We start from the raw sequence: 25,131 nt of genomic DNA on the forward strand, positions 1-25,131 counted from the left end.
ATTCAGAGGCCTATAGCCTCCTAGCTCTTGAGAACTAGATATTTAGCGCTCTAGGGCATAGACGCTGGAGACTTACGACCCTGGTAACCAGGCTAGAGGCTGGGTGCTGGGTTCTAACTACCAGCAGCCCAGCCCTGGGTGGTGATAACATCCTTGGCTCTAATAGCAGTGCGTTTACAGCAGCAGTGAGTGCTAGCGAGTGCTGCAGCTCCTAGATCTTGCGAATTTGGACCCTTGGCCTTTACAGCAGGTGGTGTGGCAGCTCCCAGGAACACTTGCAGAGACCAAGGACTGCAGTCTTCCCGCTCCCGCCTTCTGCACCTGGGCACTTAACCTGTTCTCACCTTCTGTATACCTCCACAACACTTCAGATTCTGGAACTTTTCAGCCACTGTGAGGTTAGCAGGTGGTGTGGCAGCTCCCAGGAACACTTGCAGAGACCAAGGACTGCAGTCTTCCCGCTCCCGCCTTCTGCACCTGGGCACTTAACCTGTTCTCACCTTCTGTATACCTCCACCACACTTCAGATTCTGGAACTCTTCAGCCACTGTGAGGTTGACGGCCGCGGCCACTGTACTGCTGCTGCCCCACTGCCACTGTTGCGTCTGAATGTAGCCACATGAGCTCACTAGACTTGGTATTAAAAGAAAAGCTATTTGGGAGAAGCGTTTTGTTGGGCCTAATGCTGAACGCTCATAGACATCACAGGAGGATATCTCTTGCCTGATTGGCAAAGTGAGCTAAACAGCCTGGTTATATAGCCAGGACAGGTGTGGCATGGTCATGGCATGCAAATAGAGGATTGCATTTGCACCAACCACAACATGGCTCCCAGTTTCACCAGTCACGGGCTCTGTGTAGGGACCAATCACAGGCCGCCTTGCATGAGGGCTAATAACTAGTCCCACCTTGCGCCAGTCACTAGCTCCTAGCACTCCTGAAGAGTACTCTACTCCCTCTCCCATATTACATGAGAATCACTGAAAGCGCGTTGCAGCCTCTCTTCCCTGGAGTGCTGTCTTCCAAGGCTGGAACATGTGTGAAACATCGTGACCGGGGCAAGGCCTCCTGGAGCAGGATTCATGGCTTCCATTGCAATGGTCCCTACAGCTGGAGTGCTTTCAGAGTAACAGAAAGTGTCCCAAAGGGCTGGGTGTTGCCATCGGAAAAGGGGCTGCTTGAATGGCAGCCTTTGGGGAAGGCTGATAGTAAAGACTCAGAGCTCAACAAAGCTAACATTCTCAGCAGCTCGAAACAGCGCTTAACAGCACTTAACAACACTTAGCCTCAGCTCCAGTGCCCTAGGGAGAGAGGTCTCACTCTATATGCCCCAGACAACAATTCTCCCTGGCACCCTTCATGTGGCCAGGATAATGTTAGCCTTGCCTTCTGCAAATACAGTGACATTTCCCTACAAAGTGTACACAAGGTAACATGCCAACCATTCGTGAACAATTTCATGTGTAGTTTCTTTATACATGGATCCATGAGTCTTTCCCACTCCTACCCTTGTCCTGATACACCATTGGTGGACATGGCTTTTCGGAGGGCAGGACTCAAAGGTAGTCTTCCAGATACTTTTCTAAAACATTTTGAACTAAATATAAGCATAAAGTTGAATAACATACACTTTTTGCTCCTTTTTTTGGTAGCATAGACTACTATTAAATTCCTTCCTTCCCTCTCATCCTCCCTCCCTCCTTCTGAACTCTCTCCCATCCCTCCCCTCCCCTTCCCTCCCTTCCCTTCTCTTCCCTTCCCTTCCCTTCCCTTTCAGCATTTTGCTGGTTAGTTGGAGATGGAATCTTGAAGATGTTTTCTGTGAAGGTTGGCTTTGAGCTTTGATCTTCTAGGTCTCCTTCTTTTATAGCTAGATTGCAGATAGGAGTCACCAGCATCTGGCTTAGATTTTTTTGTGTGCTAGCTCTGGGGCTTGAACCCAGGACCTAGTTGCTGTCCCTGCGCTTCTTTTGCTCAAGGCTAGTGTTCTACCACAGTGCCACTTCTGTTTTTGTTCTTAAGTAGTTTACTGGAAATAAGAGTCTCATGGACTTTCCTGTCCAGGCTGGCTTTGAACTGCCATTCTGAGATCTCAACCTCCTGAATAGCTAGGATTACAGGTGTGAGCCACTGGTGCCTGGCTAGGATTTTTAAAATGCAGGTATGTGAGTCCATGCTTAAGCCCAGAGGAAGTGCTCACAAGGAGCTTGTATGGTATTCTAGACTAGGAAATGGCACGTGCAATAGGAGGTGCAACCAAATGCACACCAGCCGGTCGGCGGGTCGGTGAGGTGTGGTTAAAGCTCAGCGTCGCAGGCTGACGTCGGTCCTTGTTATGCTGAAGAGAGCAGAGCCCTCCTATCGCTGGCAGTGTGAGCCATGCCATGTCTGGAAACACAGTGAATACTAGAATGAGTCTGAGAACAAAACCCCGAAGAGACTTAGCACCAATGCTGATCAACAACAAAGGTCCTGAGAAAGCCCATCCCCTCAGTAAGAAGAAGCACTTTCGGGTGAATTCAAGCAAGGCACAAAGCATGATGAAAAGAAAAAAAACAAGAGTTTATTCAGGTGAAAGTGTGGAACGCTGCAAGGTGACAGGCTCCGGCAAGGCGCCAGAGCCCTGACGCCGAGTTGGGCTGGGGTTTTATTCCTGTGAGGGTTGGGGTCGGGCTGCCTGCCTCTGGCAAGATTCTGGTGTGTAGGCTGACTGACAGCCTGTCTGTTGAGTTGCATCTGCGCATGCCCCGCTTTGCTGTGGCCACTTGTGCACCGACTTGTTATAGACATGGAGCAGTCTCCATCCGAGGTCCTGGGCACTGCAGGCCAGAAGGTCACCATAAGGTTATGGTTCCTGCCCTCTGCCTGTGTGTACTAAGTGATTGGGGGTGCCATACAAACCCCTAGGTGATCAGGACTTGGCACTAGCTCATCGGGCCCCAGGAATTTTACCATCATCTTTTAGGTGGACTTGCTACTAGAGGATCATTTCTTTGAAGGTCAGGAAAGGCTGTCCTGTGGGCAGATCCATGTCCATTTCCCTGGAAACGCAGGGAGCTTCAGCTTGCTGTGTGCCTCACCTTTAGCCTCCGCAGGGAACGGCCTGGTCAGAACAAAAATTCCACTCAGAGCCAGAGGTGGACTGTGGGGAACCTTGATTAATCACAACAAATCATGCCGACAAAGGCCTCTTTTGGGAGGCTGAAAAATATTCAGCTTGGTCTGGCTACCTTCTTCCCACCTCATTGTCCTCCGCACATTCCTGCGCTTGACCAGAAGTAGCTGCACTCAGGAAGAATCCTTGGCCAAAGGGACCAGGCAGGCCTGGCCAAGCCTGGTGTCAAAGTGTCCATTCTCAGGTGGTCATCCATGTCCCAGACATGTCCCATTCACCCCAGACAAGGCTCCTGCAAAGGAATATGCTGCCATAGCAGAGCCCAGGATCCTACTCCGTGGTGGGCCTCAGGCCCAGCAGGAATCCCAGAATCCCAAGCAGGAAGGATCCTATGCCACCAGCACCTGGCTCAATCTTTTTACAACAGTTCGAACAAGTATATATGTCTTATTTTTTCCTGAAGCAGTTGTATTTTGCATAGGTTGTTGCTGTTTTATAGATGAAATACTAAGACTTAGAAAACCAAAGTGCTCCTGAGGTCTCTGAGCTAATCCGTGGTTGAAATGAGATTCGATCTCTGTGCCACGTGACTAGAGAAGCCCCAGTCCACGGCACTCCCATCAATGGATAGGTAGCCAGCCCTCCTGCAAGGAAGATGTACCAAGATGTACTTTCCTGGAGGAAAGATGTACCAACGGGCAGCAAGTCCTAGCTACATGGACGAGTCTCTCCCACCCCATTGGGGTGTTGATTAGCTTCAGCTTGCCCCACTTCAGCTGCAACAGGCCTAAACCATGGGACCACTGTGTCCTCAAACAGATTGAACTGTATGAAAGAATGTGGGCAACCGCCTAGGCACAAACCAGCCTGGTGAGAAAACACATTGGAGACACATTAAGCCCTTTCTGATCTGTGTTAACCATAGCCAGCTCCTTAGCAATCCTTCACTTTTACCCATCTGTCAGCTACCTCTGTCCCTAGGGTGTGGGCCCTGGTATTGTCCAGCCCGGAAGTGCTCAGGCCTCCCTGGGAGGGGATGTTTCCATGGAATATTCTCCTAGGTGGGCTTCTTCTTGTGAGACAAATCCCCTCCCCTTTACCCTCCTCCCCACACACATACAGGCCTGGGAAAAGTTCAGTCTGGCAGTGTGTGTGTGTGTGTGTGTGTGTGTGTGTGTGTGTGTGTGTGAACCAGATTCTCTGCCTTTGTCCCCTGTGTTCTGCTGATCCAGTTGGCAGACTCCGTTGCTTGCACTCAAGGTTCTGGAATTCCATGTCTTGGGGTGATGCAACTTCACTGGAACAGAGAATCATCCTCTTATATCTAAACACTCTCGGGACTAAGGCACAGATTTGTGTCTCTAACTAGGTCTTTTCTTTCTTTCTCTCTCTCTTTCTTTCTTTTCTTTTCTTTTTTGTGCCAATACAGAGACTTGAACTCAGAGCCAAGGTGCTGTCCCCTTTAGCTTCACTGCTAGCTTTTTGCTGCTTAATTGGTGGTAAGAGTCTCGGGGACTTTTCTGCTCCAGGCTGTCTTTGAACTTCAGTCTTCAGGGCTCAGCCTCCTGAATGCCTAGGATTACAGGCGTGAGCCACAGGCACCCAGCTATCGATTTCTTTCGTGAAATAAAAATCTCTGACCAAGGACGGGCAGATTAGGTTATGGAAAAGAGAGAGGCATCTTCTAGATGTCCTCAGCTGGCCAGAAAGGACAACAGGAAACGTTCACTCCCAGTCTATTGTGTTCAGGCATCAGAAAAGGCTGGAGACCTGGAGTACTTTTGGTGGGAGTGGCAGGCCCAGTGTACACAGGCCACACCCAAAGCTGAGCCTTCCACTGGCCCCCTGATATGCCTGGAAGACTTTTCCTCCTGTGGGTTTGGATAGATGCCAGTGTGGAAATAAAAATCTTACAAAAACAGCCAGGCGCCGGTGGCTCACGCCTGTAATCCTAGCTCCTCAGGAGGCTGAGATCTGAGGATCGCGGTTCAAAGCCAGCCCAGGCAGGAACATCCGTGAGACCCATATCTCCAATAAACCAGTAGAAAACCAGAAGTGGCGCTGTGGCTCAAGCGGTAGAGTACTTGCCTTGAGCTGAAGAGCACGGGGACAGTGCCAGGCCCAGAGTTCAAGCCCCATGACGACCAAAAAAAAAAAAAAAAAAATCTTACAAAAACAATAAGAACAAGTAGAAAAGGGCATGAAGACATCCCCAAAGCCAGCAATATGGGCCACAGAAATGCTCTGACTTTCGGGTAACCAGAGTCATAGTAGTTAAGATAAAATACTGCTTGGTCATTTTATTTTTAGGAATTTATCTGAAGATGACTCACACTTTCAGCAACAAATATTTCCATTTTACAATGTGTACAGCTGTGAAAGATGTAGCAAGGTGATTGTGACCAGCCTGGTACTGGTGGCTCATGCCTGTAATACCAGCAACTTGGGAGACCTGAGGATTGAAGTACAAAGCCAGCTAGGATAGAAAAGTCCCTGTAACTCTTAATCTTCAATTAACTAACAAAAAGTTAGAAGCAGAACTGTAGCTCAAGAAGTAGAGTACCAGCCTTGAATGAAAAGATCAACTGAGATCACCAGGGCCTGAGTTCGAGCCCTAGTATTGGAACAAAAAAAAATGTGATTTGGATAAATCATCTGATCAAATGTTGTATAATCAGAAATGATTAAAGAATGGTCAGTGGATGTATTTTCAATATTCCCTACAACAGAAAAAGCAGTTTATGAAGCAATCTGTAGAAAATGACTCCAATTTTTAAAAGTAAATGTGTACAGAGAAAAGACTGGAAGGCTATTTGATAAGCCTCCAAATGCTAAATTTGATAGTAGTTTTCCCCAACAGTATTATTACAGATTACTTCCTTCCTTTTACCAGTTTGCGATTTTTTCTGATTTTTATTAACAACTTGTGTAGCTTTTACAATAAAGTAGAGGTAGGGGTGAGGAATCATTGAGGCTATGTGTGTGTGTGTGTGTGTGTCCATGTGTTCTTCCATCTGTCCATCCATCCATCCATCCATCCATCTTTCTATCCATCCATCCATCCATCCATCATGGGGCTGGAACTCAGGTCCTGGGAGCTGTCTCTGAGCTTTGTTGCTCATGGCTAGTGCTCTACCACCTGGAGCCACACCTTCACTTCTGGTTTTTAGGTGACTAATTGGAGATGAGTCTCATGGACTTTTCTGTCCAGGCTGCCTTTGAACCACGATCCCCATTTGAGTCTGGTATATTATAGTCTCCCCACCCTTCAACACACACACACTAGATTTTTGGCAACCTCAGCTTATGACAATTATTATTATTATCATTGTATTGAAGAACAAGGACTGGCAGCATCACTGAGTAAGTAGAGTACCTGCCTACCAAGGACAAAAACCTGAGGTCAGACCCCCATACTGCCAAAAGAAGTTTAAGGAAAGTAATTATCTTATATTTTTTTAAAAAATTCCCCTTTCCATACTGTGCCTGAATTACTGCATTGCTATTGGTGTGCTCTGTGGCCAAGATTATGTAAAATAATGGTTATTTGGACAGGAAAAGGAGAACCTATCAGTGATAAGCTAGGTGATACGCAATATCAAACTAAGTAACTAATGGCCATGCCCTTGACAGAGCCCAACACCGGGCAGCAGAGACAAAGGTACCATTCACTTACAGGCGCTGAAGACAGATCTTGCTGCCTGAGACAGAAGCACACAATTTCAACATAGAATTGCTGCACAATCCCGAACAGAAATTGTTTCTTTCTAGAAATTTTCAGGTTCACCCCGTGTAACTGAAGCTGTGCATAGGATGGCATCCCTGTTGATCAGAGGGGATGTCTTATGACGTTAGTGGTTATAAACTATTCTGTTTGACTTGGCAATTTTTTATTTATTTTTTATTTTTTGTCGGTCATGGGGCTTGAACTCTGGGCTTGGTCGCTGTCCCTACACTCTTCAGCTCAAGTCGAGTGCCCTACCGCTTGAGCCACAGCGCCACTTCCAATTTTCTAGTGGTTTATTGGAGATAAGAGTCTCACACACTTTCCTGCCCGGGCTGGCTTTGAACCATGATCCTCAGATCTCAGCCTCCTGAGTAGCTAGGATTACAGGCGTGAGCCACTGGCACCCGGCTTGACTTGGCAATTTATGAGCATTCTGTCTTTAATCTGAAGATAAAGCAAAGGATAAAGGGGCAATGTAGAACTCTGGACAGTAAACTCAGCTCTTGGAGGGTAGATGCAGGAAGATTGCAAGTTCAAGGCTGGCCTAAGCTATATAGCAAGCCTTTCTCAAAAAAAAAAAAAAAAAAAAAAAAGCGGGAGTGGGGGGAGGATGGAAACAGGCACTAATGGCTTATGCCTGTAATCCTAGCTACTCAGAAGGCTGAGATATGAGGATCACTGTTCAAAGCCAACTCAGGCAGAAAAAACCCCACAAGATTCTTTTCTCCAATAAACTACAAAAAAAATAAAAGCTAGTAGTAGAACTGTGGCTCAAGTGGTAGGGCACTAGCCTTGAGCAAAAGAAGCTCAGGGACAGTCCCCAGACCCTGAGTTCAAACCCCAGGACCAACACACACACACCCACCCACACACACACACACACACACACACACACACACACACACACACACACACCCCAGGACCAACACACACACACACACACACACACACACACCATACACACACACCCCAAACAGTTCTTGAGAGGGAAGAGGAAACACTGTAGAAGATGCAAAATCTCCCTGATTCAAGTCAGGTCACCTTGACTGGGACTTTCAATCCTGAGTGTTCACTGCTGTCTTGTGGCTCATGGAACCAGACCATTGGCCAGAAGTTCTTCTGCTCATGTAGAACAGGGCCTTGCCTGAGCAGGTATTAAATGACTATATCTATTTGATATGGAGAGGGAGAGAGGGAAGAGAAAAAGGGGGGGGGGCTTGCTAAAGTTGAGTTGGAGTGCTGTGTTCCCTGCTAGGATCTCTTTTAAGGAAATTGGTGGCTAAGAGGTTTGGGAACACAGAGACTCACGGGACCAGAAGGTTAGGTAGGAAGGGAGATGGACAGGAACATAGATCTAGAAGAACTTTCCATTGCTAAGCCAAGGAGGGCAAGGTGGCTGAGCATGTTGCCAGGGTCTGTGGCCCAAATCCTTCCCTAATGACCCTCTCCTTCCTCTCAGGACGTGCCTGCTGCTTCTCCTGCCTTGTCCCCCACCTGCTCCGGCCACAGCACAGGGATGGAGAGGCATCCGGGCCCCTACCTCTGCGTCTGCTTGGCTGTGCTCACCCTCCTGCCCTCCCTGAGCCTAGGACAGTACGAGAACTGGCCTTACCAGTTCCAGTACCCCGAGTACTTCCAGCAACCGGCCCCTGAGGAATACCACCAGCCCCAGGTGCCCTCCGACGTGGTCAAGATCCAGGTGCGCCTGGCAGGCCAGAAGAGGAAACACAACGAGGGCCGCGTGGAGGTCTACTATGAGGGCCAGTGGGGGACCGTGTGCGACGATGACTTCTCCATCCACGCCGCCCACGTCGTCTGCCGGGAGCTGGGCTACGTGGAGGCCAAGTCATGGACGGCCAGCTCCTCCTATGGCAAAGGAGAAGGTACATGGCTCTGTGTTCAAGTGCAGGTTTAGGACCAAGTGTGGTCTTGGGCAGGTTAGGCTACAAAGGAAGCTGTCATGGCTGTCGGAATACATTCCTGAGCCATGGAGGAACGGGGAGGGGAGGCCCCTGGCAGAGGTAGAGAGAGCACATCATCCTGACCCTTCCAGGACCTGCCGGGGTGAAATGCTCAGGAAGCCAGGATGACTGGTGACCCCACGCAGGGGTATCTATGTTTCCAAGCCACATATCCTGGCCAAGGGCTGTGCCAGCATCCCAGGGGAAGTTGTGCCTTAGGCCAGATCCCCAAGGCTGAACATCTTCCTCCCTCTCACCAGAGCGCCCACAGGCTGCTGTTCTACCCGTGTGGACGTCATTGGGTTTGGTTTTGTTGTGTTGTGCCAGTACCAGGGCTTGAACTCAGGGCCTCGCATTCTTGCTTGGCCCTTTTGCTGAAGACCGGTGCTCTACCACTGATCCATTCTTCCACTTCCAGCGTTAGGCTGATTACTTGGAGATAAGAGCTTGACAGATGTGTCTTTCCTTGGCTGGCTTTGAACCCAATCCTCAGAACTCAGCCTCTTGAGTAACTAAGATTACAGGCATGAGCCAACGGTGCCAGCTGGATTTCACTGGAATTCATTGGGTTTTTTTTTTGGGGGGGGGGGGTGGAGGGAGCTTTTTTTGTGTGCTAATCCTGGGGCTTGAATTCAAGGTGTGGGTGCTATCTCTGAGTTTCTTTTGCTCAAGATTAGCACTCTACTAATGAGCCATAACTCCACTTCTGGCTTTTTGGTGGTTACTTGCAGATAAGAATCTCATGGACTTTCCTGCCTGGCCTGGCTTTGAACTGCAGTCCTCAGATGTCAGCATCCTGAGTAGCTAGGATTAGAGGTGTGAGCCACTGGTGCCTGGCTGATTCGTTATTTTGACACTAACATATTCTCAGGAACAGAGCTGCTTCAGCTTCCTCACCTTTGATTGGCTTCTTCTTTCCACCCTTGTTAGATTCAAATCAATGTATCTAAAAAGAAAGAGTTGTAAGAGCTCGGAGAAAGGCCCTGAGTTCAAGTCCCAGCAAGTTCATGCATACATGTGGGTGCACACACACACACACACACACACACACACACACACACACAACACATAAACACACACATATACTAGGAAAGTTCCAGAGGGAGCCACTGGATCCAAGATGGCTCCACACCCCGCTGTCCCCTATTCTTAATCTTGAACGGCCTCCATAGCCTTGATGGGCCAAGGATTTGACATTCAAGTGGAGTTTCATTTCTGATCTTTCTCTTCCAAGAGGTCTGTGAATTTGCTCACACACTCTTAGTTTGTCGGTGCAGGCATTAATCTTAGAGCAAGTCAGTGAAAAGAATAAAATTAAATCTTGCTCCTATTGAATGGCTGCTTTTGTCTCAACGTGAGCCTCATCGTGTACCCTGAGTGCTGCTCTCCTCAAAGCCAGCTGCATCTCGCTGCCTGGACCCGCGCCGCATCCTCATGGGTAGACCTGGAAGATGGCTGTTTAGAAATCTGGGTACTAAGCATGTAAGGAAAAGACAAAGCAGCCAAGCGCTGGTGGCTCACGCCTGTAATCCTAGCTACTCGGGAGGCTGAGATCTGAGGATTGTAGTTCAAAGCCAGCCCGGGAAGCAAAGTCCATGAGACTCAACTCCAATGAACTACTTTGAGCTATGGATCAAAGTGGTAGGGTGCTAGCCTTGAATAAAAGAGCTCAAGGATAGCAACCAGGCCCTGAATTCAACCCCACAGCCGAAAAGAAAAGACAAAGTATTAGTACAAAAAGAGGTCCAAAGTGTCCCAGGCCAGGTGATATCTTGAACTAAGTACAAGTTTTCATATCCACCACCTATTGGCTGAAGCATATGTAAAGAAAAGGATTATTGGCGGTGGAAGCCATTTTAGGAGAGTGACTCCTTTAGTACTCCAGGACCCTAACTTCACACACTTCTTACCAAGAAGTAAAGCCCACCTCCCAGAGCATCTATGTTTTACAGTTTTGCACAGTCCCTTCCCTCTCCCCCTTTTATTGTCACTTTTGGTGCCAGTGTTGTTGGTCCTTGATCTCAGGGCTAGGGGGAAACTGTCCCTTAGCTTTTTTGCTCAATGCAGATGCTCTATTACTTGAGCCATACCTCCGCTTCAGGCTTTTTGGTGGTTAACTGGATATAGAACTTCAGGGATATTCCTGCCTAGGCTGGCTGTGAACCAGGGGCCTCAGATCTCAACCTCCTGAGTCCTTAGGATTACTGGCATGCAGCATCTCTGCAGTCCCTTTAAAGGTTCACTGACCTGCTTCCCGTTCCCTAGCTAACCTCCTGGCACTGGAGCCGAGTAGATGGACTGAGGGAACAGCTTCTTTCCCCCATCTGCCCTCCAGCAGCTCAGCTGCAGACCGTGCGGAGGGAGAGGCCCTGCTGGGGAGGTGGAGGTCTCTTCTGTTGCTAGTACTTAGCCAGACAAACATGGGCTTGTTGTAGAAACCAGCTATCGATTTGGGAGCTTGTGTTGCAGGGAAGCCTGACGACTTGGAAACCTGCCCAGATTGAGAAACCAGTTGCAAAACCTCAGCCCAGATGTTTTCAATCAACTCTTTGTTCCCACAATGCTCTGAGATACTCTCCTTTGAGCCCCAACCAGTCAGCAATCGGCGCAGACACGATCTAGGCAGGCCTGCAAGGCAGGAGACAGACCCAGGGGCCTCTGTGACCTGTAAGAGCCTTAGCTTCCTGCTTCAGTTTTCTAGCTTCTATCGTGGGAGTGTTTTAATCTGCTCCCCCCATTCCCCTTGCATAGTAGAATCAGTCATTGGTAGACTAAAGAAAGAGAGGGTAAACGCTGTGGGTCCTAAGACCTGCAAACCCTCAGGAAAAGCTTAGCATTTCCTTGAGTTCACCTCCTCATTGCTACCACTTTTGGCCGCCTAAGGGCCAGCAAGAAGACTAAGCACCCACCGTGTGCTATTTCTCCACAGTACCCACCCCTGCAGGTCAAAAGGTCACCATGGCCCCCACTTCACTGGTGGGAAAGGGGTTGTCACCAAAGTCACGAGAATAAAAAGTGGTTGACCTAGATTTAACTACAGCTTATACTCCAAGGTCCTGACTCTTTCTACTGCACCACACGACTTCCGGGTGTAAATCTGATTCCTGTCTTCAATGCGCTCTGTCGACCTCCTTCCCCAATCGCATAAGCTCTGGCAGGGGAATCTGGCAGTTCAGGTCTAGAGGCCATGTTTTCCATCGATGGCCACCTGTGTCTGCCAAAGGTAGAAGGAAATTCACTTTCCATGTAAAACTCGGGTGTCCGCAAACACCTGAGCTGCACTGACCTTCCTCCGCTCCCTTCAGGGCCCATCTGGCTAGACAACGTCCACTGCTCCGGGAAAGAGGCAACCCTGGCAGCCTGCACCTCCAACGGCTGGGGCGTCACCGACTGCAAGCACTCAGAAGACGTCGGCGTGGTATGCAGTGACAAAAGGATTCCTGGCTTCAAATTCGACAATTCCTTGATCAACCAGATAGAGGCAAGTCAGGCGCTCTTTTCTGTTTGTGCCGGCTATGCAGGTGCTCGGCCGCCAAGCTAAAATCAACACACACACCCTTTCTTTATGTGAAAATTTGTCTTCTTCCATGTAGCACTTGTATATGTAGGGTATGCTGGCTGCTGTCCCTTAGCTCTTTTCTCCCAGGCTGGCACGCTACCACTTGAGACACAGCCCCACTTCTGTCCTTTTGGTGGTTAGTTGGAGATAAGAGTCTCATGGATTTTCCTGGCTGAGCTGGCTTCGAACCTTGATCCTCAGATCTCAGCCCCCTGAGTAGCTAGGATTACACTTGTGAGCCACTGGTACCTGGTGAGATGCTTGTCCTTTAAGCTAGGAAAATGCATTCGTCATGAGTTGCCATGTAACAACTTGATCCCAGTTTTATGCCATAACACGCCAACATTATTATTACCATCTCACACTCTTCCCCAGGGTCAGGAAGCTGGGACAGCTGAACTGTTTGATCTGCTCAGAATCTCTCATGAAGATGCAGGCAGCCTGTCAGCCATGGTGGTGATTGCTGGGAGCGGACTCGTGTTCTTGTCAGGCCAATAGGCTAGAACCTTCTGTCCCTCTCTCCATGGTCTCTGCATAGGCTGTGAGGGTCCTTGAGACACCGAGTGAGTGATCCATAGGAGAACGAGAGAGGCAGCCCCAGGTACAAGCCATCAGTCACTCATAACTTCACCTTGGAAATGATATACCATTATTCCTCAAGGCAGAGGTAACTGGGGGCCCCGTGGGATTCTGACAGCTCCTGCGAAATTGTCCCTAAGTCCAGCTAGAGACCGTAGTCACCTTACAAATGCAGATACTGGGATCTTCTCCTTGCCCTCCTGGGGGAATTACCTGGATTTTGTTGGTGGTAGTGGTGGTGGTCATGGGGCTTAAACTCTAGGCCTAGGCGCTGTCCCTCAGCTCTTCAGTTCAAGGTGAGCGCTCTATCACTTGAACCACAGTGCCACTTCCAGTTTTCTGAGTGGTTTATTGGAGATAAGAGTCTCACGGACTTTCCTGCCTGATCTGGGTTTGAACCGCCATCCTCAGATCTCAGCTTCCTGAGTAGCTAGGATTACAGGGGTGAGCCCTGACGCCTGGCTATTACCTGGATTTTTTTTAAAAAAAGGTGAAACCATCTCAGATGGTTTGGAGCCCCAGAGAACGTTCTTTCCAGACTTGGGTCCACCGCAGTCTCCAGAGTCCACAGAACAAAGCATGCATACTGAGGACTGGTCCAGCCCTCCAGGAGCATGGGAAGGAGACCATCCTCTCAGCTGGAGGAATGAGGCCTTACTTCTCGGCCACAGCCTCCAGGGGAACCACATTCGTGGTAACACAGTTACCTCTTGTGATTGTTGAGGACCTAGCAGAAATGGCCGCCCAGCACTTCCTAGTTAGGCCTGGCCCCACCTTCCTCCCTTCCTTAGTAACTGGGTATTGCTGATGATAGCTTTGCTTCACTGTGGAGCTGATGGCGTGGTGGTATGGGGTGGGGGAAGAGGAGGGTTGGCTGGTGTAGCCCAATTTCCCAGAACATGCCATAACTACTTGTCACAGCCTTATAAGGAATACTTACTAACATCTATCTGCGCATGTCTCATCTCTCCGATGAGATGAGAAGGAAGGTTCTGGAAGGCAGGGCCTACATCTTAATCATCATCATATCCAAGAGATAAGCAATTCTAGATACTTCGTGGATACACTATCTCCAACTCCTAGATTTTCCTCTTCCGAGAAATCATTTTTCTCCCAGAAATAAATATTAGACTGAACAGTGGTAAGAAATAGCAAGTCCTCCCTTCACAGTGTCACCTGCCTAAGAGGACACTCAGCAAGCGCATTGACAATGGTCTATCAGGATAATCCTTGTAGAGCGCCAGGATCCTTGGCATAAGAAAGGTGTTCCTAGTTATAGGAAGATAGGCTAAATGCCAGAACCTTTAGAGTTGAAAAATAAATGAAGATTCATCTACCACTAGAAAAACAAAATATTTCTGACAAAGGCTACTTCTTGAGCATCTACTCTGAACCAGTTTCAGTGCTTAGCAACTGAATAGAAATGAAGATAGGTCCCATTACATGCAGAGCCTCAAGGGAGTGGAAAAGGCCTAGACAGTCTGAAAAGAAGTTTGTGAGAACTTTTTCTTTCTTCCTCTTTTTATTTTTTATTTTTGTCTGTGATAGGTTTGAACACATGGCCTAGGCACTGTCCTGAGCTCTTTTGTTCAGGCTAGAGCTCTACAACTTTGAGCTACAGCACCATTTCCGGATTTCTGGTGGCTAATTGGAGATAAGAGTCTCATTGATTTTCCTGCCCAGACTGGCTTTGAACCTCAGTTCTCAGATCTCAGCTTCCTGAGTAGATAGGATTACAGGCATGAGCCACCAGTGCCCAGCTTTTGTGCAAACTTCCTTGCTCTTGCAAGGACTGAGTTCCTAATAGGAAAGAGAGGCACTTGCCTTTACCCTGAGCACTTTTGAGGGCCAGTTGTACACACCATGGTCTGGGACAGCAGTTAGAAAGGCCCTTAGGCCTGGGAAGATGTGACCTGTGCCCCGGGAAGGCTGGAGGCTCACACCAAGGCCATGTGGACAGGTCCTAATGAATTTACAGTAACCCTGGAGAAGAAGCAGTCTTTCCCATCAAACTAAAATGTCTCCATCTTGTAACCAGTCACCACTGGATACTGATGTTTCCTGGTACGATCTTTCCTGGAATGAGTTGCTTCTTGACTTCAATTGTAACTATCTGTGTGGATTGTGACGAGCCAGTCATGTCAGGTATATAAATCTTTGTCACAGGAGTTAACGAATAGATGCCAGTTCTCAGCCAGTCATGTTGAGAAGAAAGTGCATCTTTGCCTCCAAAAGAACAGCTTCTCCCTACCTCCCCCAGGAGGGTCCTTTTACTGATGTTCCTAATGTCCTTGTGTTACCTCATCATCCTGGTAACAAGTTGTAGAAAATTGCGACCTGACTTCTTAGCAGCAAGAAGGGATGACCTCACCCCCTTTAATTTAGGATAAAAACTGAGCAGACCACGCCACCCCGTGAGCCTGCCTCGTCCTGGGGAGAGTGGCAGACCACCCTTCTGTGCATGCCTCAACCAAACCTCCGCCGTCTCTTGTGCGCCTATTCATTTTCTGACACCACAGGGTCATTGTGTGTTCCCAACAACCCAGTGAGCTGCTAGGGCACAGATCTGGTTTGGAGAGCTGAGTGACCTCTACACACTTCATGTTTTCCTAGAAGCTCTGTTTCCAGAAGCTCCTTTTTTTCCCCCTGCCACACAGGCAGGGGACCAGAAGGCAGAATAGGGCTTCCTGATACAGACACAGACGGAACTTCCGGCGGCGGGGCCGTCCCCTGGGACCTGCCTTGAGTGTCTATTGAAAGGAGGTCATTACAGACCTGGCCTGATGGGAGTCCCCCTCCCTGCCCCTCCAGAGGATGTTTGTGGGTTGCTGAGGACTTTCTCCAAAATACCTCATGGAATGCCTGTGTTGGTTGTTTAAGTCATTGGAATCATTTTTTGTTGACTAAAGACATAGCCCCATTTAAAATTGTTGTGGACAAGAAGAAGCAACATAGCTTTGGCGGACCTGTAGTTAAGTGGTGTCATAGAAGGCTGAGTAATGTAACCCCAGGAGAAAGGGTGACTAATTTAATATTCACCCCGCAGATGGTCTCTAAGGACATGCCCACAACTCCATGACCATCTACCCACCATGTATCAAGAATTGATTGGAAGCCAGGTGCCAGTGGCTCATGCCTATAATCCTAGCTATGCTGGAGGCTGAGATCTGTGGATCACAGTTAGATTCCAGCCCAGGCACAGAAAGTTGTGATACTCTTTATCTTCAACTAAGCTGGAAGGGTTAATCAAGGGTTAATTAATTAGTTAATCAAGAGTTAAGGCATTTGATTGACAGCATCCAGTTTGGATCTATATATTCAGAACCATTCAAGCATGACAGGTGGTCAAAAGGGAAGTATTCCTTAATGCTCTCTCTGGCCTGTGACCCAGCTGTAAACCTATGGTCTAATGGAGGTGATAGAACATTCCTCTCTCTTCCCACCCTTCCTTACAGAGTGTGTCTGAGCTCTGTGACCTTCATCCTGCTTGACCTCTGGAGGTCAGGGAGAGCTCACAGACTTGTAGATGGCCATACAGGCTAGTGCTTCCCCAGAGTGTACTAGAAATCTCCAAGCAGAGACTGAAAGAAAACTGTAAGTGTGGACTAAATGCGTCCCTTCTCTGGTGGGTACCTACGGAGCATGAGTCCCTGAGTCTGACTGATAGAATTTCACTTAGTCCTCCACAGTGCTACAGAACCTCAATGATTTCCTCTCTAGAGGCCAGAGAGAGCGTGCTTTATCCTAACCAATGACCACAGGATTGTTTCCCCCTAGGAATTATTTTTTTTTCTTTTTGACCATCGTAAGATTTGAACTCAGGGCTTTGTATTTGTGAGGCCTCCTTTGAACCATGCCCTTTTTGCATTAGGGAGTTTTTAGATAGGGTCTCTGGTTGATTACTTCTACCTGCGCATCCCTCTAGCTTGAGATGAACGCATGTGCCACCATACCCAACACAATTTACCCACCACTTCCAGGTCCTCATTCCCAGGCCCAGTTGAAGGCCTGGGTTCCAGTCCCTCAGAGGCTGAGCCCTGCAGCTAGCTAGCTGTGTGTCCAGAGAGGCTAGCCCCGCTGAGGCCTCCAGTCACGGCGCTGCAGACAGACGTTTGGATGCATCTAGGGAAAAATGAGTCTTGAGTCAATTATCAAATGTTTTTTTTAAAAAAGAGGTAGGCAGGAACAAATAATGAAATGTGTAATACAGATCGTTTATTAAACTTAGAAACCAGAGCTTCCACCAACCCCTCCCTGCCCCGGCTGTACCTCAGAGCCTTTTAAACCCAGAGGCTTTGTTTCCTGTCTGGGGGCGTGTGAACCAGCTGGGAAAAGCATTAGATAAGAACCGATGACAAACGCAGACGGCCTTCGAAGCAAACCTGCTTGCTGGCAGGGTTACACGTGGCCATGTAAGGGCCACAGTTACAGATTCTTGTTGTCACCCTTCCCCGACTGTCCTCCCACTCACTTCTTAAACGTTCTTTTGCAAAAAGCTGTTGGAAAATGGACTGGAAACCCCAGGCTGGGAGATTTCCACGTGGCTCATCTCTGACTGACCTCCAAGTGTCGGCTTCTCCTGTACGACTGCACACACCCCAGGAGGCCAGAGGGGCCAAGCCGAAGTGAATGAGGACAGAGCCGGGGCAGGCCATGCATGCCCAGCAGTGGGGAGAACTGGGCACCCCTGCCCACCTTCCACACTTTTACATTCTTCTAGAAGGATGTTGCAACCTGAAAAAGACTCTTTTTTTCCTTTCACCTCAGGACTGAGGCTGCTTTAATTTTTTTTTTTAATTCCACAAGTCCAGGTTTTTATGACTAGCAGTCAGCTGCCAAATGCTTCAGCCTTCTTGGCCGATAATCTGGTGGCATCAGGAAGCGATCTTTAGAGAGAATTCTAGAAACTGAGCCCTTCTCATTGTCTTTTCCCCAGGCACAGAGGAGGCCGGTGTGTCAGGCTGTAGTGGGAGGTGGAGGAAAGAAAGGGGGTCTGCCTTCTTCTCTCTGCAATGTAGAGAGTGCTGCTGTCCCTAAGCCCCCCCCACCATGGGGCCTCCTCTCCCCTGGCCACTGCAGGATAGCTGGGCACCTTTCCTCTGGTGGGAAGAGATGTCATCACCCAAAGTGGATCTCAGTGTCTGAAAAGCAGAAGGGAGTCTGTGAACAAATACTAGAAATCTGGTGCACATCCTAGCAAATTCAGAAATTTGGTTCCTCTCGAAGCCAGCCTTGGATCATGATCCTCCTATCTAGCCTCCCAGGTCACTGAGATTATACACGTATATCACCACACCTGGCTGAGAAGAGAATAGAGCTAGATCAGAGGGAAGTGTGCACAGTGGAAATGGAACTGAACTGGTGGGAGAAAGCTTCTCCTTGCTTGGGGTGACAGCCTCATTCCGTAGGACAGGCTAGTGACATGTCTATCACAGGGCTAGTAGTGTCCAACCTGGCTCTGCTATGGGTCCCACCCCATCCCCGTGGAGCCAATGCAAGGATCCGTCATTGATTTACTCAGGTTTTTTGCTTTGTTGGGTTTTTTTGGTACTGATACTGGGACTTGAACTCAGAGCTTAGATGCTGTTCTTTAGCTTTTTGATTGTTGTTGGTTTGCTCAAGTTTGACATTCTACCACTTGAGCCACATCTTCATTTCTGGCTTTTTGCTAGTTAATTGGAGATAAGAATCTCACAGGCTTTCCTGCCCAGGCTGGCTTTGAACTGAGATTCTCAGATCTCAGCCTCCTGGGTAGCTGGGATTACAGGTGTGAGCCACCAGCACATAGCTTCACTGGAACCTGACCGTTTGATCCTATGTTGGACACAAGGATAAGAGGATTAGTGAAACCGACAGTCTTGCCTTCCTGACCTTACTCTCTCACTGTGGAGAAAGATGATCTCAAGATGCACAGCTTTGCTGCCTTGGTGATGGTTGTGGGGAGAGGTCTTGTGTGGTAGATGGTCCGGCCCCCTGGGCTTTGCCTGATCTATGGCCTCAACACCCAGCCAGGGTCCAGAGCTGCTGTGGCTGCTGCTGCTGCAGGCTAGGGAGGCTGGTCGCTGAACAGGCATGGAGCTGGCTTCTGCCCAGAGCAGGATCCTCCCACTCTCCCCAGAAGCAACCTCTGTTACCTACCCAAGTGCATCCAGATTGGAAAATGCAACCGGGAGCCTTTGATTTTTCCATCACCATTGCAAAGCTCCTGGTTTCTAAGAGGAAATCCAGACACAGCGCTTCCCTCTGGTGATGTCAGCATGACCTCAGCTCTCTACACCACCCCACTCCACCCCCTCTCCAGCCAGGCAACAGAAGTTACAGAAATGGAGGCAGACATGGTAAAAATATATGCCTGTGATCTAGTACTTAGGACGCAAGAGGATTGTGAGTTCGAGGCCAGCCTAGGTTACATAGCCAGATCCTGTCTCAAAAATCCAAAACAATCAAAATCTCCAAGGCCTTATTATCCTAGATGCTCACACTCCTCATCCCAGTGCTCATCTTAGCTACTCAGGAGGCATAAGTTTGAAACTAGCCTGGGCAGACAAATCCAAGAGATCTCTTAGTAGCCAGGAAAAAGCCCGAAGTGGAGGTATGGCTCCTGAGGTAGAACACCAGCCAGTAAGAATATGACGACTAGAGTTCAAGCCCCGGTGTCAGCACAAAAGAAAAAAAATCACTGAAATGCCTTCCTTTCTTCCCCTTTGTCCATCTGTCTCATCAATCTTAAGGCAGGCTCTTAAACTATGAATTCTGATTTTCTGGTTACAGTGTGGCACATCCACACTGCTCACAGACAATACCCATCTTGCATCTCACCTGGGTGGAGGAGCAGATCATTATCTAATCCAACCCCTTAGCTGCCTTTTTTTTTTTTTTAAGAACAGAGACTTGAACTCAGGGCCTTGTATATGCAGATTGTTTGCTCACAGCTGGTACTCTACCACATGCTCCTGCATCCAGCCTAGAGTTTTGCTGGTTAATTGAAGATCCCTATCTCAACCAATAAACTAGATATAGTGGTACACACCTGCATCTCAGCTCTGAGGCAGAAATAGTATCGTGGTCCGGCAATATATCGGAACCCATTGGCATCAGAGAGTGGCAGCCTGCTATATGAGCAGCGTGTACAGGTGCTTCTAACTGGTGGCACATTTTACTAGCCTGGCAGGATAATGATGTGCCTTCCACCCCAGCCCCAGCCCCAGTTGCTTTCTCAGTGGGAGGGCCTGGCTGCTAGTAAATTATGACTTCTCTAACAGAGAGGAGGAGAAAGGAGATTGGCCTTGCCAACATGCCTTAGAGAGGTGATTTACTTGACATAGAGCTTCTAGGAACCACAGGAAATAGACACCAGGGGCCTCTTTCTTCCTTGCTTTCCTTCTCCTCGCTTATTCCTTGATGAAATCTCCAGCTGGACTTTCCAAAGAGGTGATGGAATTTACAAGTCACTGGCAGATGCTACACATCTTGAACGACATCCATTCATATGTAACTCAGGGAGTCTGGGTCCGAGTGCTCCCTGCTGTCAGCCCTTCTTTCCCAAGCCCATGAACCACAGCAGCACAGGGCCCTGGCCCAATGCACTGTGGGTTTTCTTGCTGACAGTGGGTGCTGATCCCTCCCAGGGCTTCAGTGGAGTGCTGGGATAGGATGAGACCCGTGGAGGACAAGACTGGGGGGACTTCATTTTGAGCTAGCGAATCTTGCAGAGAGCCCTGCATTAAAAACGACAACCGTGCTTCTCTGTTGACCTTTCAGATCTTCTCTTTCAGAGCTAAACTTCTGGGGGAAAAAAAAAAGCAAATCTAAGTCCTTGTGGTTAGGGAAGGATTCCACAGCAGTGAAGTAGGAACGAGGCCGTGCGTGTGTGCATGTGGCTTCTAACCAGGACATCTGCCAGCAGCTGGGGGAGCTGGGAGCTTGCACGTGGGCGGGGTGCGTGCCACCCCACCGAGGCTTTTCTGCTGCCTCTTGTGGGCCCCAGCTCAAAATGGGCAGGAGCCCCAGCTCAGTGCTTTTACAGACACGGCCCCCTCTGCCTCACAGCTCCAGGGGGTGTGGCCTAGGACTTTCATCCACGGTGGGAGACAGGTCCCCAAAGGGGCCACCCAGAAGTTGAGACCCAGGCCCCACCCCTTGTGGGTCACCTTCAATGCCAGGCCTCACACAGGACAGCCTCATATCCATGAGGAGGAAGGCTGCTCAGTGCTCGGCCGCAGCCTGGACCACAGGCACGGAGTTAACCTGCTGATTGGCTATCAGAACTTTAACAAGCTATGAAACCTCACCAAGTTCTCTAGTGTTTTCACTAGCCACCTCCTAGGTTGTCCTGGAAATGGACATTGAGTTCTAGGCACAGGGCCTGGTATGCACTTGATTGGCATTTGATAAGTGGGAGCCACACTTAACAGGTGGCAGAGGTAGGCAAGCAGCTTGCCAGGGTCCATGGAGAAGTGAGACGGTGATTTTGCTGAATGAAGGAATGAGTTCAAGCCCTATAGAACAGGAAGGATTTGGTTCCATCAAAGGACAAGAGGACACCTCCCATCTTGGTGGAACCAAGGGGGTTGGGAAGGTGGCTCAGTGGTAGAGTGCTTGCCTTGCTGTTTTGAATTCCCTCTCCTCCAGACACCTATACCCTCAGACACATGCCACATCACACACACCACCACCACCATCATCATCAGAGCCACTGATGTAGAGCCACCCAAACCACCTCACTCTGCCCACGATCATGCACACAGACGCATGCCAACACTGGTACATAAATTCACATACACATGGATTCACAACAGACACACGCACAGATAGAGCCACACACACACCACCATGCACACCACAAGCATGAACGGGCTGGTGATCCCTGGGCTACATCACCTGGAACCCGGGCACAGGTCTTCCAAGGAGACCTGTCCATCAAGAAGAGAGCCTTCTGGCAGATGTGTCTGCGTACTCTGGCTTCAGGCCCTGTGGTTGGCACAGCTCTTCCCTGGGGCATCTGCTAGGCTCTTGAGCTGGTCTTCCTCTTCCTATAGGACAGCACTAGGGTCACATTTCCCACCCCAAAGCCCGTGCCTCTGCACAAAGCCAGGAGAGAGCTCTGTGAATGGAATGAGGTCAGCCCTGCCTGCCAGGGACTGGCACTCAGACAGTTCCTCTCCTCCCGGCATGACTCATGCCACCTTGAGATGCCAGCAGTCTCCCGCAGTGGAGAGAGGCAGGAGGAGGCTGGACTGTGGGCTCATCCTTGCCCACGTGTCTCCGTGGCACAGGTCCTGTGGCCTGGTGAGGGCTGTATAGGCTCCAGGACCCCGGGCTGGAACACATAATCCTGCCCCTGGCGGCTTTCCTTCCGCTCCGCGTGGAAGGGAGCCAGTGCCAAATGCCATCATTTCTAGGTCACATTCTTTCCACCGCCTCGCAAGGAGCAGGGCCTGCCTTTGGACCCTAAGCCGACAGGAGGAGACATGAATCCCTGGGCACCCAAATAATGGTGCTGTTCAATTTCGTGGCTCATTTGCATCCTGGCTGGACAAGCTCAGGACAGTTGGGTCACTGAGTTCCTCTTTCCAGCCTCAGTCTTCCTCAGTCCCTCTCTCCGTCTCTGCCTTGTCAATGGTGCGTCTCACGCTGTACCCCAGGGTGGCCTGGCAGAGCAAATTACAGTCAAGGACAACCATTGCATTATGCTGCCCGAGGGTTAAGAAAGAGGACACACATCCAGGGGCTTGGCGCGGGGCTAGGTCCCAGCCAGCACTCAGAGCCAGGGAGGTCAGGGGTCTGTGTGGGCAGAAGGCCTGCGGGCTTCCGTAAGTCACCGTGGTAGGACAGATTAGGCGGGTGTTTTAGAGAGAGCTCCTGGGTTACTGGCCCTGTGGTAGGAAGGGACGGAGACTCAACTAAGGACAATCGTAAAAGCTGGCCGTGACCTGACTGACGGGGGTGGGGCTGAGACCATTGGGAGGAGCTTCCTTAGGATTGAGGGGCAGATGTGGCCTGCCTCCCCTCTGGGGAGTCCCCTCCCCAGCTCCTCTCATCTACCATGGCCTCTGGAGACCCCACTCTTTCTGCCCTATCCCCTGGGACTCAGGCATTAGTGGGAGGCCGGGACATTGCGGCTCTGTGTAGAGAAGGTGCCTTCCTCTTCCCCCTCCTCCAACCTTCTTCCCTGCCTTCCAGAATGATCTGCCCATGAACCCCCTTCACAGCCCTGATCCCAGTCTCCTCTCCAGTTGGCCCAGAAACACAAGTAGGGTAGACTTCCCCCAGGCTAAGAAGCATTCCACATGATGCCTTGACATGGCCAAGTAATAGTCCAACTTAAGTAGGTTCCTTAATAGGATCGGGAGGAGCTGAAGGTCCTCAAGGCCATGCTGACTGCTCCAGTTGCCTTCCCCCAACCCCTTCTCTAGGCCTTGCAGCCACGTTGCTTCCCACACATTGCACTTTATGACCATGTATGGGCTTTGTGCCATTGGGAACACCTGTGCCCTCTGCAGGCCTTGAAACAGAAAGACATCAGAGCTCTGGCCACTGGTACCTGGGAAAGGACTTGGTGCCTCTCCAGGAGCAGATTAGGGATATAACGCTCTTTCTCCTCCCTCTCCCCCTCCCTCTCCGGCTCCTTCCCTTCAATCCCCCCCTCCCTCTCCCTCTCCCTCTCCCTCTCCCTTTCCCTCTCCCTCTCTCTCGTCTCTCTCTCTCCCTCTCTCTCTCTCTCTCTCTCTCTCCTCTCTCTCTCTCTCTCTCTCCCCCTCTCTCCTTCCTCCCTCTCCTTCCCTCCCCCCCACCTCTGTCTTTGTGTTGTTCCTTGGGCTTGAATTCAGGGCCTAGACTCTGAGTATTTTTTGCTCATGGCTAGCACTCTGCTGCATGAGCTACAGCTTGTCTTCCAGCTTTGGGTTGATGAGTTGGAGATGAGAATCTCCTGGACTTTACTGTCTGGGCTGGCTTGGAACCACAATCCTCCAATCTCAGCTTCCTGAGTAGCTAGGATGACAGGCGTGAGCCACCAGCGCATGGCCATAACCCATCACTCACATGCCTTCTCCTTCCCAGAGCCTGAACATCCAGGTGGAGGACATCCGAATCCGCCCCGTCCTCTCGGCCTTCCGCCATCGCTCCCCCGTGACAGAGGGCTACGTGGAGGTGAAGGAAGGCAAGACCTGGAAGCAGATTTGCGACAAGGACTGGACCGCCAAGAACTCCCACGTGGTCTGTGGCATGTTTGGCTTCCCTGGGGAGAAGATGTATAACACCAAAGCCTACAAGTAAGAGAGCTGTGCCGGGATTGGGGAAGGGTCCTGGGCGCTTTATCCGCCCTGCATTGACAGGTCAGCCCTGCGAAGGGATGTCCTTTGTCTGTCACAGCAGGCTGGCATCCCTCCAGGAATTCACAGGGCGAAGGAGACCAGCCCTGACAGTGGAGCGGGTATACAGTCCAGGAAGGCGTAGCTCTGGCAGCCAGCCCACCAGAGCAGGGACTGTGGCGTCCGGCCTCTGACAGCACTGGGATCCAAAGGCAGGGGACTGTTCGGATGGGAGAGTGGATTTGTCACCCACCCTGGAAGGATCTAGAAGGCACAGATTTCACCCTAATTGTGAGGAGAGCTCGTGTCCTCACAGAGCTCTGCTCTTAAAGGTCACACTTCACAGTGCGAGTGGCAACTGGAAAATCTCACTGCAGTGGTAGTAATCTTGGGGTGCCAGGGCCAAGACAGGATGTCAGACAACGCAAGGTATGAGGGTGTGGTTCATGGAAGGTCAGCAGGGTGAAACGCGGCCATCAGAATCATCTGACTTCTGCAGAACTCATTCTTGGCTGGTTGACTATGGTGCTCCTGGAATGAAAGGCCTTATCTTATATAATAAATACTTTTTTTTTTTGGTTGGTCATGGGTCTTGAACAGAGGACCTGGGCACTGTCCCTGAGCTCTTTTGTTCAAAGCCAGTGCTCTACCACTTTGAGCTACAGCCCCACTTCTAGTTTTCTAGTGGTTAATTGGAGACAAGAGTCTCAGACTTTCCTGACTAGGCTGGTTTTGAACTGGGAATCCTCAGATCTCAGCCTCCTGAGTAGCTAGGATTACAGGTGTGAGCCACTAGTGCCCCGCTCTTACAAGAACTTCTTGATCTGCCATACGTCAATCATACATCAAGCAAACAAGTCATAACCACAGCTTGTCAC

The 25,131-nt window shown here is 49.8% G+C and overlaps 1 protein-coding gene across 1 annotated transcript in view; it reads left to right on the forward strand.

The window, feature by feature from the left end:
• Positions 1–25,131, forward strand: part of Loxl2 (lysyl oxidase like 2) — a 60,183-nt gene that overhangs the window by 3,840 nt on the left and 31,212 nt on the right. The window contains exons 2-4 of the mRNA XM_042697807.1: positions 8,302–8,725; positions 12,109–12,284; positions 24,003–24,214. Coding sequence (XP_042553741.1) covers positions 8,359–8,725; positions 12,109–12,284; positions 24,003–24,214 — 755 coding nt within the window. The 5' untranslated portion in view covers positions 8,302–8,358. The remainder of the gene's footprint in view (positions 1–8,301; positions 8,726–12,108; positions 12,285–24,002; positions 24,215–25,131) is intronic.

This window comes from Dipodomys spectabilis, unplaced genomic scaffold (assembly GCF_019054845.1).
Source record: "Dipodomys spectabilis isolate Male_0828 unplaced genomic scaffold, ASM1905484v1 ptg000229l, whole genome shotgun sequence".
Lineage (NCBI taxonomy): Eukaryota > Metazoa > Chordata > Mammalia > Rodentia > Heteromyidae > Dipodomys > Dipodomys spectabilis.